Raw genomic sequence first — 14,448 nt, forward strand, 5'->3', positions numbered from 1 at the left:
GTTCGTGCCCCAGTCCGGGAAGATCCCACATGCCACGGAGCGGCTGGGCCCGTGAGCCATGGCCGCTGAGCCTGTGCGTCCAGAGCCTGTGCCCCACAACGGGAGAGGCCGCAACAGTGAGAGGCCCGCGTACTGCCAAAAAAAAAAAAAAAAAATTCTGAAATGGAGTAATAATGTTACTTGCAGATGGTCACAATAATAAAAATAAATTTCAGATTTCCCATCTTAATTCTAAAACTGCATTCCTCGTTTTATTTTATGTTGTTATGACTCAGAAGCTTAAGACAGTAAATGAATTTCTTCACTTGGCCTTTTTTCTAGTCTCCTTATCAGATTTGTTGTCTCTTTTTCCCTGTGGTAAAGTTATGCATAATATGGGAATTGGGGGAAAAGGTTATTCATCTGATCATTTCCAAACACTGTAACAGCAGGATCAGCATGTAGTTGGCTCCTAAATGGCAAAATACCGTGCTATGGTGTAACAGGAGGTGCATCACTGCTCTTTTCAGATAGTTTCCACTGTATTCCTTCCCACTGTATTTATTTATCTATGGATGGAAACTATTGCTAATTGTTCAGAGAAATTCCTATTAAAAGAAAGTCCATTAATAAATGGTATGTCTATTCATTTAAATGTAATTATGAACTTAATTGTGGAGGATTAACTACTTTTAGTTTCCATGGTTTAACTCATAGTAGTATGTTAAACAATACACATTTTTAAAGGTAACATTACATATTTAACTTACATAATTTAAACTATTCTAATATTAGAGATCAGATAGTAAAGATCTGACTTGTAAAAGAAATCTAAACTTAATATCAAACTCTAAAAGGATTTGTTTATATTGTATACAAACATATATATATGATATACAATGTATATTCTATGTTCCTCACTGATTATGGTATTAAAAACATGGTATTATTTCAATTTTGTACAATGTATACATGAAATACACACACACACACACACACACACACACAGACACACACATATATGGTATAGAAGTGTTTTAGGTTCAGTTTTCTGAGAAAGAAAACTTTTTTCCTGATCATCACATACATTTTTCATTTCTACAGGTGTTTTTTTGGAGAAAATTAGTTTGGCAATATAGAACCAGTACAATTTGTTTACCTGGAAATGTTAGTGCCATCAAGTGGCAAAGAACCGGTATTTCCATATTTGGCTTAAACTGGTATAGCTTATTGAATATGCATATTTTTATGTCTTCCCCAGAAAACGTCCTTTTTTTTTTTTACTAAGCATTAAAAACATTATAATGACTAGTTCAGTTTCAACTGTTATTATTATAGTCTAGTAATTGTACCTTCTTTAAAAGGTATAATAATTATGAGGGGAAAATCGTTAAATGAATTGTTCTCTATAAATGATAGTATAAATATTAATAGAATCCATATGTCTTTTGAAAAGCTTTAGAAAAGTCTTCAAAACTAAAGAGAGTTCATTGTGTGAAGATAATTATGTTACTCCTACATTGTAATGCAATTTTATTATTGCAAAAATAATCTTCTCCTTTATTAAAGTGAATAGAAATTGGATGACTGTAAAGTACTGTGAAAACATGCTTTAGAAAGCTTAGATAACTGGTAGAATTAGGTATAAAGCAGTGGTATAAAAGCAAATGTTTTGCACAACAATATGAACGAATATACTTAATGCTACTGAACTGCACTCTTCTAAAAATGGTTGAAATTGTAAGTTTTATTTTATGTGTATTTTACCACAATAAAATTTACATATATAAAATCAACTTTAACAAAGAGAGAGAGAGAACCAACAACAAAATTTACAAAGGTGTATATATGGAAAACTCATTATGGCCGTGAACAAATTTATAAAGGTATATATATGGAAAACTCATTATGGCCATGAACAAAGTTCTAAATCCATGATATTAATGAAACTAGTTTAAAGTTAAAAAAAATTAAAATGCAAGTGTATGTGATGATTAGGAAAAAGCCTTTTTTCCTCAGCAAACTAAAACCAGAACATCTCTTTACCTTTTTTTCCCCTTGTATTCCATGATTTTGCCACTGTTAGATTTTTATTTTAATTGTATGTATCAATTAACAATTTTGAGTTTTTCCCCAGGCAGCAAATAACATAGGTTCCATTACTCAAAGCCATTAAAAATGTTTCATCTCTTCTTCAGTGAAGTCTCATCAAACTTTTTCTGAAAGAACCAGGTAATAAATATTTTAGGTTTTGTGAACCGTAAGATCTGTGGCAACTATTCAGCCCTGCTATTGTAATGCAGAAGTAGCCACAGACAGTACATAAATAAGTCAGCATGGCTGACTTCCAATAAACCTTTATTCATGGACCCTGAAATTTAATATCATGTAATTTTCACATGTCACAAGTTATTATTATTAATTTTTTCAGCTATTAAAAATGTAAAAGAAAATTCTTAGCTTGTAGACCCTACAAAAATGCAGTCAGATAAGACCCATGGGCCGTAGTTTGCCAACCTGTGCTTTGATACTTTTTTAATTACTTTATTTGAATAAGGTGCTAACTATGTATAATAAAAAACAGCATAAATCTCAGACTAATAGTGATAGAAATAGAAAGAATTCCTAAGCTTTTGAAATGTAGTTATTGACTGTAAATCATTCTGGCCAAATACCAATAAGAACGATTCCTATCAAGAAGAGTGCATTATTTTTCTGAGAATTATGTGTAGGTTGGCCATAGTATTTTGAATATTTGTCTATAAATACATGTAAGTACCCCAAATTTGTCCTTAATTTCAAACATCCTAATGACTACTGATTGGTAGTCAGTAACTTTAACAAGAAGAAAACCGTTTGTTTAAATTAAAAGTTAATTCAGAGTTTGTTTTTCAGTATAATTTTAAAACATTGTGTTTGATTGGTGTTCTAGTCTGTGAAATTAACCAACAACAATGAAAAAAAAGGTGCTGTTACCAGTTTTTTTTTACTGGGGCAGTCATTAATACCACATTAAATTCCTTTTCTTAAAAAATAAATTAGTGAATTGTAATCATTGCTATATTTTTACAGTAGGTGTTTTTAAATTATAGATAACTAGATGACATTGGGAACTAAATACATGATTTTCTTATGCCTTAAATATATTTTGATTATTCAGATGAGTATGCCTTGGCAGCAGAACTGTACAGAGAAGTGCTGCGTTCATCTGAGGAACACAAGGGAAAGCTCAAAACTGATTCATTGCAAGTAAGTAAAAAGTTTCAAAATATTTGTTTTTTATAAAATAATTCTTCTGAATATTTAAGAGGACAAAGAGTAACAAATGGACTAAGTCATAATCACTGGGGATGAAGCTTGGAAATCATGTTCTTCTAATAAGCACCCAAGGTGATTTGTATATACACGAAAGTTTTAGAGTCACTATTCTGTCTGCTCAGGTCAGTATTGGCCACAAGGCTGACTAGATAAGCCTAAGCTACATTAGAAAAGCAGCTCAAAATATTTGTATTTCAAAGAATGGGGTCAGTTTTATCACTTCACATATTAACATCAACATATTTATTCACATGGTATTCACCAAAAAGAAGAGAAATTGAGTTAAACTCAAAAATGAAACTAAGTGATAATAAAAACTATCCAATGATCTTCTAATTTAATTTTTGGAGGTCTTTTAAGGAGACTTGGATATTTGAATTATAACACTTACTTAAGTGTGAAATATCTTCCTCTTTCTGGTTCAATCCAGTGGATCATATAGACAAGGCTCTCTAGCTAAATGGTAAATAAGGATACTTCTTTGAATCTTGGTAAGTTTAGGCTTGAGTCCCAGGTGAGGCTTCTTTTTTACCATTCAGAATCTAAACCTTGGGACCTACATGTTCACCTGTGCCTGAGCAGGTATTAGGAGGAGTGTATGGAGGGAGAGGGAAGAAGAGAGAAAATTAAATACCAGTCTACTTATATTTTGCATGGGTAAGGATTACAGAAGGTCATGGACCTTTTAGCAAATGTATTTACCACATGCGAGAAGGAGGAAGTACAAAGATATCGTGCTCCTGAATAAAGGAAACAAAAGTAGGACAGGTAGGTCCAGTATGCCTGAGTTCAAGAGTGAAGAGTAAGCTGTCAATCAGCCTGGTTCTTGCTTTTGAGTCACAGTAACCCCAGCTGCTGATAAAGCATGGTCCACCAAATGTCTTGCTCTATCAAATCAGATTAGCCACCCTGCTCTGTTGGGCATGTGTAAGGCATGTGTAAGGGAATGGAGAGAGACAAGTATTCCTCCCATTTCAGTCCACCACCTTGTGCAGAAAGCAGCAGAAGTCCTCTTCCACAAGTGCACACAGAGAAGTGGAGCTGAGTTTCTACCATTTTTTCTTTCATGGTATTTATACTTTTGTTTTTGCTATTAAATCTGATAGTGTTGGGCTTCCCTGGTGGCGCAGTGGTTGAGAGTCAGCCTGCCGATGCAGGGGACACGGGTTCATGCCCCGGTCTGGGAGGATCCCACATGCCGCGGAGCAGCTGGGCCCATGAGCCATGGCCGCTGAGCCTGCGTGTCCGGAGCCTGCAACAGGAGAGGCCACAACAGAGCCCGCGTACCGCAAAAAAAAAAAAAAATCTGATAGTGTTACTGATTATGTTATCTATGAAAGCATGATTAAAAGACCTAAGACATTTGAGGTAGTTCTTCAAAGATTAACTCTACAAAGGTCTGTACCACGGCCAAACAGAGTAAACCCTTATAGTCTCAAATCACTGACACCAAATCAGACCTTACCAGAAAGTCTCCTTTCCCATCATCCTTTAGCCTTTAGTTGTCTTCTCAAATAAAGACTCAAATTAGATAGAAACTACATTCACTTTATTTTTTCTCATAGCCCTTTACTCCAGAGGGAGCGTCAAACCAGTCGCAGACTCAATACCACAGTGAGATGCCTGGCTTATATTTAATACAGAAATTTAAGATGGAGTTTTCTCCTTTATTCTACACCATCTTCACCTCTAGCTCCTCCGCTTTTCAGCCCTTAAGTTCAACAGATCGAGGTCACAGCCCTGTTTTCTAAAGTATTTCATTATCTTTGTTTTTATCATAATATAATTGCTAGGCTCATCCAGACTCATTTCCCAGGAGAAGAGGAATCTAGTCTGTGCAGTCAACCTTTCTACTTTACTGGACTTACTTGGCATACTCATATTTCCCCATATAGACAAGTGCATGTATAAGAGAAGAAATATACCTATATTACATACTCTGTTAAATACATAGACATGTTTCATGAAACTGTATCTTTTTAATTTGAAATTTATGTCATTATGAGTTAAGATAATTACTATAAAACTGACTCGGAGAAAGTTGGTATTCAAATTGTTTTAAAGGAAAAGAATTCAGTGATTAAATCTTAAATGTGGTGTTAGTGTTCTGTATGCCTTAATAATAGTAGGTTCTCCCCTTAGAGTTCACTGCATTGGCTGTCATAATTATTGCCTTTTGTGTGTTTTACAGAGACTTCATGCTACCCATAACCTGATGGAATTGTTGATAGCCAAGCACCCAGGGATACCTCCTACCCTGAGAGATGGCAGACTTGAGGAAGAGGTAATTATTATTTTTTCATTCTGTCTATAAAAGAATTTTTTTTCAGACTTCATGCTCCATCTAATTGATATTTCTTAAAATAGTTTCAAGAGTCAGTTAAGTATTTCAGTTAAATGGACGAAAGTGAAGAATTTTCCTTTTTCCTAATGGTAACGTATAAGAATAAAATTTTTCAGTACTTCTGTTACTTGCAAATAACATGATTCTTCTTGTCTTGAAAAGTTGAAAGAGGAACAATTTTTAAATCCTTTTTGTATTAGTCTTTTATGGTTTCTATAACAAAATGCCACAGACTGGCTTAAACAACAGGAATTTTATTTCTCACACTCATGAACTGGAAGAATTAATATTGTTAAAATGTCCACGCTACCCAAAACAATATACAGGTTCAATGTAATCCCTATTAAAATTCCAATGGTATTTTTCACAGAAATAGAATAAATAATCCAAAGATTTGTATGGAACTAGAAAACATCCTGAATAGCCAAAGCAATCTTAAGATTAAGAACAAAGATGCAGGCATTATGCACCCTGATTTCAAACTATATTGTGAAGCTATAGTAATTAAAACAGTATGGTGTTGACATAAAAGCATACACATAGATCAATGGGACAGAATAGAGAGAGCCCAGAAATAAAGCCACCCATATATGGTCAGTTAATTTACAAAAAAGAAACCAAGATTAGACAATGGGGAAAGGACAGTCTCTCTTTTTTTAATTGAAGTATAGTTGCTTTATTATATTAGTTTCAGGTATACAGCATAGTGATTCAGTATTTTTGCAGGTTATACTCCATTATAAGTTATTATATGATTATTATTATTTTATTATTATTATATGATAATAGCTATACAATATATCCTTGCTGCTTATCTATTTTATACATAGTAGTTTGTATCTTTTAATTCCATACACTTAATTTGTCCCTCCCCACTTCCCTTTCCCCTTTGGTAACAACTATTTTGTTTTCTACATCTGTGAGTCTGTTTCTGTTTTATACATACATTTATTTGTTTTATTTTTTAGATTCCACATATAAGTGATATGATATTTGTCTTTCTCTTTCTGACCTGTTCACTAAGCATAATATTCTGGGTCCATCCATGTTGCTGCAAATGGCAGAATTTCATTTTTTGCTTATGGCTGAATAATATTCCATTGTAAATATTATACAACTTCTTTATCCATTCATCTGTTGATGGGCACTTGGGTTGTTTCCATGTCTTGGCTATTGTAAATAGTGCTGCTATGAACATTGGGGTTCATGTATCTTTTTGAACTAGTGTTTTCCTTTTTTTTCCAGCTATATAACCAGGACTGGAATTGCTGGGTCATATGGTAGTTTATATTTAGTTTTTTGAGGAACCTCCATACTGTTTTCCTTAGTAGCTGCACCAATTTACATTCCCAACAACAGTATGCAAGGGTTCCCTTTTCTCCACATTATCCCCAACACTTATTATTTGTAAACTTTTTGATGATAGCCATTCTGACGTGTGTGAGGTGATACCTCATTATTGTTATGATTTGCATTTCTCAAATAATTAGCAGTGTTGAACATCTTTTCATGAACATCAACAGTATGCAAGGGTTCCCTTTTCTCCACATTATCCCCAACACTTGTTATTTGTAAACTTTTTGATGATAGCCATTCTGACGTGTGTGAGGTGATACCTCATTATTGTTATGATTTGCATTTCTCAAATAATTAGCAGTGTTGAACATCTTTTCATGAACATCAACAGTATGCAAGGGTTCCCTTTTCTCCACATTATCCCCAACACTTCTTATTTGTAAACTTTTTGATGATAGCCATTCTGACATGTGTGAGGTGATATCTCATTATTGTTATGATTTGCAGTTCTCAAATAATTAGCAGTGTTGAACATCTTTTCATGTGCCTTTTCATAGCCATCTCTATGTCTTCTTTGGGAAAATGTCTTTTCAGGTATTCTGCCCATTTTTTGATTCAGTTGTTTGTTTTTCTGATATTTAGTTGTATGTGCTATTTATATATTTTAGATACTAACCCCTTATCAGGGGTTTAGATATTAACCCCTTATTAGGTGATTAGAAAATAGGCAGACAGGGACTTCCCTGGTGGTCCAGTGGGTAAGACTCCGCACTCCCAATGCAGGGGGCCTGGGTTCGATCCCTGGTCAGGAAACTAGATCCCGCATGAATGCTGCAACTAAGAAGTCCACATGCCGCAACTAAGATGTCTGCACGCTGCAACTAAGAAGCCTGCGTGCCGCAACTAAGACTAAAAAGGCCACATACCACAACTAAAGATCCCACGTGCTGCAGTGAAGATCCCGTATGCTGCAGTGAAGATCCTGCATGCTGCAACTAAGACCCAGCACAGTCGAAATAAATAAATACATTTTTAAAAAAGAAAAAAAAATAGGCAGAGGATCTGAATAGACATTTTTCCAAAGAAGACACACAGATGGCCAACAGGCACATGAAAAAATGCTCAACATCATTAATCATTAGGGAAACACAAATCAAAACCACAATGAGATATTACTTCATACCTGTTAGAGTGGCTATTATCAAAAAGACAAGATATAAAAAGTGTTGGTGAGGATGAGAGAAAAGGGAACCCTTGTGCACTGTTGATGGGAATATAAATTGCTGCAGCCACTATGGAAAATAGTATGGAGGTTCCTCAAAAATTTTTAAATAGGACTATAATATGACCCAGCAATTCCACTACTGGGTGTTTATCCAAAGAAAACAAACAAACAAAAAAACTAACTTGAAAAGATATATGCACCTTTATGTTCATTGAAGCATTATTTACAATAGCCAATATATGAAAACAACCTAAGTGTCCATTGATAAAGAAGATGTTGTATACATATGTGATGGAATATTGTCTAGCCATAAAAAGGAATGAAATACTGCCATTTGCGACGACATGGATGTACCTTGAGGGTATTATATGCTAAGCAAAATAAGTCAGACAAAGGCAAATACTGTATGATTTCTCTTATATGAGGAATCCCAAAAAAAAGAAAGAAAGAAAAAGAAAAAAAACATACTCATAGATACAGAGAACAGACTGGTGGTTGAAAGAGGTAGGGCTTGGGTGTGGGAGAAATGGGTAAACTACTGGGTTTTTTAATTTAAATAAATTGAATAAAATTTATTTTAATTAAAAAAAATGTATTTCTCACAGTTCTGGAGGCTGGCAGTCTAAGATCAAGGTGTCAGCTGTGTTGGTTTCTCCTGAGGACTCTCTCCTTGGCTTGTAGATGGCTGCCTTCTCACTGTGTCCTCATGTGGCCTTTTCTCTGTGTACCTGCATCCCTGGTGTGTCTCTCTTTCCTTTTAAGGACACCAGTCATATAGGATTAGGGCTCCACCCTTATCTCATTTATCTACATTTACTCATTTAATTACTTTCTTAAAGGCCGTATCTCCAAATATAGTCACGTTGGGGGTTAGGACTTCATAGATTTTGAGAAACACAATTCAGTCCTAAAACCCAAAGTATTATTTCTAAACTGAAGTAATTCCAAGAAATGGTAATAACTGAATCAGACAAGATATTCTAAAATGTATTGTTTTGCCTTATAGTTTGAAATATTACTGTTCTTTCCCCTCCCATTTTTTAAAATTAAAAAATTAGAAACTTGGGGAGCAAATCCTTGGAATTTCTTAAACTATGTGACTGACAGGTAAATGTAAGTCAAGGTGGCTTTCAGGTAAAATCTCTTCAATATACATCTTATGAATTTCTAGCATGGCTTTTTTTTTTTTTTTTTTTTTGCGGTACACGGGCCTCTCACTGTTGTGGTGTCTCCCGTTGCGGAGCACAGGCTCTGGACGCTCAGGCTCAGCAGCCATGGCTCACGGGCCCAGCCGCTCCGCGGCATGTGGGATCTTCCCGGACCGGGGCACGAACCCGTGTCCCCTGCATCAGCAGGCAGACTCTCAAACACTGCGCCACCAGGGAAGCCCTCTAGCGTGGCTTTTATGTTCTCTACAGTATACTTGTAGAGTTTAATGCTTAAATTGAGTTAAATAGATTAAATAAATAAAGTACACTGTTCTGGAAACATCATACTAAATTATTTTCTTGACCTGAAGTGAAAGTTTATACTTGTTTCCTGTTTCAACACAGGCCAAACAGCTGCGAGAGCATTATATGAGCAAGTGTAATACAGAGGTTGCTGAAGCACAACAAGCTTTGCTGCCGGTGCAGCAGACCGTACGTGACCTCCAGAGAAAGGTATGGCCGCCAATGTGATTTTCCTTATGTTTTTCTCCACATAACATTTTGGTTTTTGTTCTGCTCTGGGGAGAAACTTGAACTTTCTTATTCATCTTGGAATTTTTAGCACCTAGTACAGTACCTGAGCCACAATAAAAACTTATTTGCTGTTAGCAGTGTTTATTGATTGGATGAACAGACACATAGATAAATCACCTATTTTGAGGTTATTCTCTTTCATTTCTTTTCAGGTATAATGGGGTTTCCTCTTACCTTCGGTATATAACAAGTTGTCTTTTGAAGAAAGTGAAGACTTCCATAACCTTCTTTTGATCTTAGATGTGCATGTTTCCAAAACCTTTTCTTTTAAGATGTTAGAATATGAGAACCATAAGTATTTTCCTTATGAAATATGTGCCATTTGTTATTTCTAAAATTCCTCTTTCATGAAATCAGTAGCAAAGTTTAAAGAGAAGGCTACACAAAATATTTTTACTTTTTGATTTTAACCAGTTACTCCACATTTTATTCTTCCTAATTAATTATTTAGTATTCAAGCATATAATTTTATTAGTTATCAAAGATTATTCATTGAGTAGAATCTAGTTCAGTTAGTTGAGGGTAAGCATTATGACTTTATTATGCTAAGAAAGAAGCCTGTTACCTTTTCAGATATATAGAGTGAATACTGAATTTTTATTTTGTTTTAGGTATTTTTTTATCACAGCTTTGTTATAAATGTATGTAAATAAATTCTCACCCTTTCAGAGTAATCATGAAATAGGTGTTCTATTTAGTTATATATGCAGAAGTTGTACTTATTCATTGTATATACAACATGTATACTTGTCTCCCCACTACTGTGATTCCCTTGAGAGTTGCATTTATTGCTTCCTTTTAATTTTTCACAGAACTCTTTCCAGTGATAGAAATGTTGTGAGTACTAAAAAGACATTAATTGATCAGCTGTTGTCTTGTTTACAGATTTATTCTAATTCTCCTTGGTGGCTGAATGTGATACACAGAGCAATGGAATTTGGTATTGAAGAGGAACTTGTTCAAAGAGTGCGAAATGAAATAACCAGCAACTACAAGCAACAAACTGGCAAGCTTTCTATGTCAGAGAAGTAAGAAAATAGCACAAAACAGAATAGTTATATGAGTAGTCACCCCAAATATTCAGATCATTTGGTATTGTTACAATTAAAAGTCATAACATATTGTGGTTATGAACATCTACATTTTACCTATTGTTGCATATATTTCAGACCAAAATATGAGGTATGCTTTTTTCCTGTATTTTAGTCATTTTTAACTGTTCTCTTTTCAGTGCTTTTTTTTTCTATTTTTTAATCTGCTTAAAGTATTTTCTTTGTATCTTTGTTGGACAAAGTTGCTTAAAGCCAGCTCTTTAAGCAAAGTTTTGAAACAGACTTTGTTTAGGAGAATTTTTCCCTTGGGGTAAGGCATTCATATTTCCCTATGTCATTCATTCCCTAAGGGCTAAGCTCATAGTGCCACAGTGGCCCAGGTTTTATATTGTAGAGTCTGCTTTGTCTTCCCCATCTTTCTTCTCAGCAACAATCATACAGTTATACAGTGCCTGGCAAAGTGCCTGGCATTTAGTACATGCTTAATAAAAATATATGTGTATATATATAAGTTCCTTGTAATATAATTCTTGGCTACTTTTCTCCTTTCTTCTCAGCTTTCTGTCTCTACTTTTCATCCTACAAGTCACCTCTATGTAGAGCACAGGTGTCAGGAGAACATCTGTAGTCAATCAGTATTACAAAGAAAGAATGTGGCAATCCTGATCTTTCAAAGACATCAGGCACAGAGACATAGATTTTACATATTGTTTTTCAGATTTTACATATTGTTTTTCGTTTCTGAGGGCAGGCACTATCAGATGTTTTTGTTATCTTTTGTAGTAGACAACCCAATGTTATTATTCTTTGTTTACTAGTAGATACCAATTGAATACACTCCTACTGTAAACTCACTCAGGTGTGACTAGGTAAAATGTTGCAGTTTCTTTAACACTTTGCCAACCACTTCTTGAATTTTTAGGAAATTGACCTACTGTTCTTTTCTTTGCTGTGTGTGTGGTGCTGGTGATGGGAATCAGGTTCCATGACTGCAGAGGTCTTCAGTTCTTACTTACAACACATATGGAAGAGCTAAGTAAGTTCCAGAAGCAAGTAAGAGACGCTGTAAAAAATCTGGAGGGACCTCCATCTCGTCATGTTATTGAGTCTGCAACAATCTGCCACCTCCGGCCAACCAGGCTTCCTCTCAATTGGTAGGTAATAGGAGAAATCATCCAATGAATGGCATCATTCCACTGAGCTAGATTTCTCCTGAGAGAAGAAACACTGGCTCACATAATAAAACATTTTTCTTTTGCATTCAGACAGAAGTAGAGATGTATTATTAATCGAACTTTAAAAAAAAACCTCTCTAGGACCACATACCTGAGGACCACGTATTTTTTTTTTCTAAAATGGCATATTTGTTGTAAAGAAAATGTGAAGTATAAAATACTAAGCCTCTTTTAGAAGTTACCTGATTGCAGTTATGTTTCTGAATATTTCTCTGATAATTTCTTCTTTTCCAGCTGTGTCTTTTGTAAGGCTGATGAATTGTTCACAGAGTATGAATCGAAGTTATTTTCTCACACGTAAGTTCTCCGATTGATTATTTCCCATCAGGAAAATGAAACATTTTACAAGACTTGGTATTTTAATTTATACAACTACATTTTCCTCACAATAACATTTCTTATATTTTTTTCTCTTATCCAGCCAGTTTACTAAACTTTAGCATTTGCCCATTTAACATGCTCAGTTTCACCTGTGCTGACGTTTACCCCCAAATACTCCTGTCGTGTGGTAATATGTGCTTAAGCGACAGTTTATGGGAGTACACAGACTGTGCAGTCCAACAGATAAGACCTCAAATCCCTGCTCACTACTATGCACAGATTACTTCTCTAAGCCTCAGGATCCTCATTTGTGAAATGAAGATAATAACACCTCACTGAGTTTTCTTTATGTATATTAAATAAGAAAAGGCATATAATTACTTAGCATAGTGGGGTTTTTCAGGGTTTTTTTTGTTTTTTTAATTAACATCTTTATTGGAGTATAATTCCTTTACAATGTTGTGATAGTTTCTGCTGTATAACAAACTGAATCAGCTATATGTATACATATATCCCCATATTTCCTCCCACTTGCGTATCCCTCCCACCCTCCCTATCCCAACCCGCTAGGTGGTCACGAAGCACCAAGCTGATCTCCCTGTGCTATGCAGCTGCTTCCCACTAGCTATCTGTTGTACATTTGGTAGTGTATATATGTCCATGCCACTCTCTCACTTCGTCCCAGCTTACCGTTCCCCCACGCCGTCTCCTCAAGTCCATTCTCTACATCTGCGTCTTTATTCCTGTCCTGCCACTAGGTTCTTCAGAACCTTTTTTTTTTTTTTTAAATTCCATAAATATGTGTTAGCATACAGTATTTATTTTTCTCTTTCTGACTTACTTCACTCTGTATAACAGACTCTAGGTCCATCCACCTCACTACAAATAACTCAATTTCACTTCTTTTTATGGCTGAGTAATATTCCATTGTATACATGTGCCACATCTTCTTTATCCATTCATCTGTCGATGGACACTTAGTTTACTTCCATGTCCTGGCTCTTTTAAATAAAGCTGCAGTGAACATTGTGGTACTTGACTCTTTTTGAATTATGGTTTTCTCAGGGTATATGCCCAGTAGTGGGAATGCTGGGCCTTATGTTAGTTCTGTTTTTAGTTTTTTAAGGAACCTCCATACTGTTCTCCGTAGTGGCTATATCAATTTACATTCCCACCAACAGTGAAAGAGGGTTCCCTTTTCTCCACACCCTCTCCAGCATTTATTGTTTCTAGATTTTTTGATGATGGCCATGCTGACTGGTGTGAGGTGATACCTCATTGTAGTTTTGATTTGCATTTCTCTAATGATTAGTGATGTTGAGTATCCTTTCATGTGTTTGCTGGCAATCTGTATATGTTCTTTGGAGAAAAGTCTATTTAGGTCTTCTGCCCATTTTTGGATTGGGTTGATTGTTTTTTCATATTGAGCTGCATGAGCTGCTTGTAAATTTTGGAGATTAATCCTTTGTCAGTTGCTTCATTTGCAAATATTTTCTCCCATTCTGAGGGTTGTCTTTTCATCTTGTTTATGGCTTCCTTTGCTGTGTAAAAGCTTTTAAATAGGTCCCATTTGTTTATTTTTGTTTTTTCCATTTCTCTAGGAGGTGGGTCAAAAAGGATCTTGCTGTGATTTATGTCATAGAGTGTTGTGCCTATGTTTTCCTCTAAGAGTTTTATAGTGTCTAGCCTTACATTTAGTTCTTTAATCCATTTTGAGTTTATTTTTGTGTATGGTGTTAGGGAGTGTTCTAATTTCATTTTACATGTAGCTGTCCACTTTTCCCAACACCACTTATTGAAGAGGCTGTCTTTTCTCCATTGTATATCCTTGCCTCCTTTATCAAAAATAAGGTAACCATATGTGCATGGGTTTATCTCTGGGCTTTCTATCATTTTTCATTGACCTATATTTCTTTTTTTGTGCCCATACCATACT

At 35.1% G+C, this 14,448-nt stretch overlaps 2 protein-coding genes across 8 annotated transcripts in view; one reads left to right on the forward strand and one right to left on the reverse strand.

Annotated features, from left to right (window-relative positions):
- The window catches only part of UTRN (utrophin), a 1,623,662-nt gene that overhangs the window by 308,022 nt on the left and 1,301,192 nt on the right, over positions 1 to 14,448 (reverse strand). The window lies entirely within an intron of this gene.
- SHPRH (SNF2 histone linker PHD RING helicase) overlaps positions 1 to 14,448 on the forward strand; it is an 89,148-nt gene that overhangs the window by 30,420 nt on the left and 44,280 nt on the right. For 6 of the 7 annotated variants that reach the window (XR_004476767.2, XM_033405515.2, XM_049695373.1 and 3 more), the window contains 6 exons: positions 3,140 to 3,228; positions 5,489 to 5,581; positions 9,716 to 9,823; positions 10,790 to 10,932; positions 11,937 to 12,110; positions 12,426 to 12,488. Coding sequence is in view for 6 of the 7 variants with exons in the window: in XM_033405515.2 (XP_033261406.1) it covers positions 3,140 to 3,228; positions 5,489 to 5,581; positions 9,716 to 9,823; positions 10,790 to 10,932; positions 11,937 to 12,110; positions 12,426 to 12,488 (670 nt within the window). In the remaining variant the exon portion in view is untranslated. The remainder of the gene's footprint in view (positions 1 to 3,139; positions 3,229 to 5,488; positions 5,582 to 9,715; positions 9,824 to 10,789; positions 10,933 to 11,936; positions 12,111 to 12,425; positions 12,489 to 14,448) is intronic. The other variant, XM_033405525.2, reaches the window with a different exon arrangement.

This window comes from Orcinus orca, chromosome 12 (genome assembly GCF_937001465.1).
Source record: "Orcinus orca chromosome 12, mOrcOrc1.1, whole genome shotgun sequence".
Lineage (NCBI taxonomy): Eukaryota > Metazoa > Chordata > Mammalia > Artiodactyla > Delphinidae > Orcinus > Orcinus orca.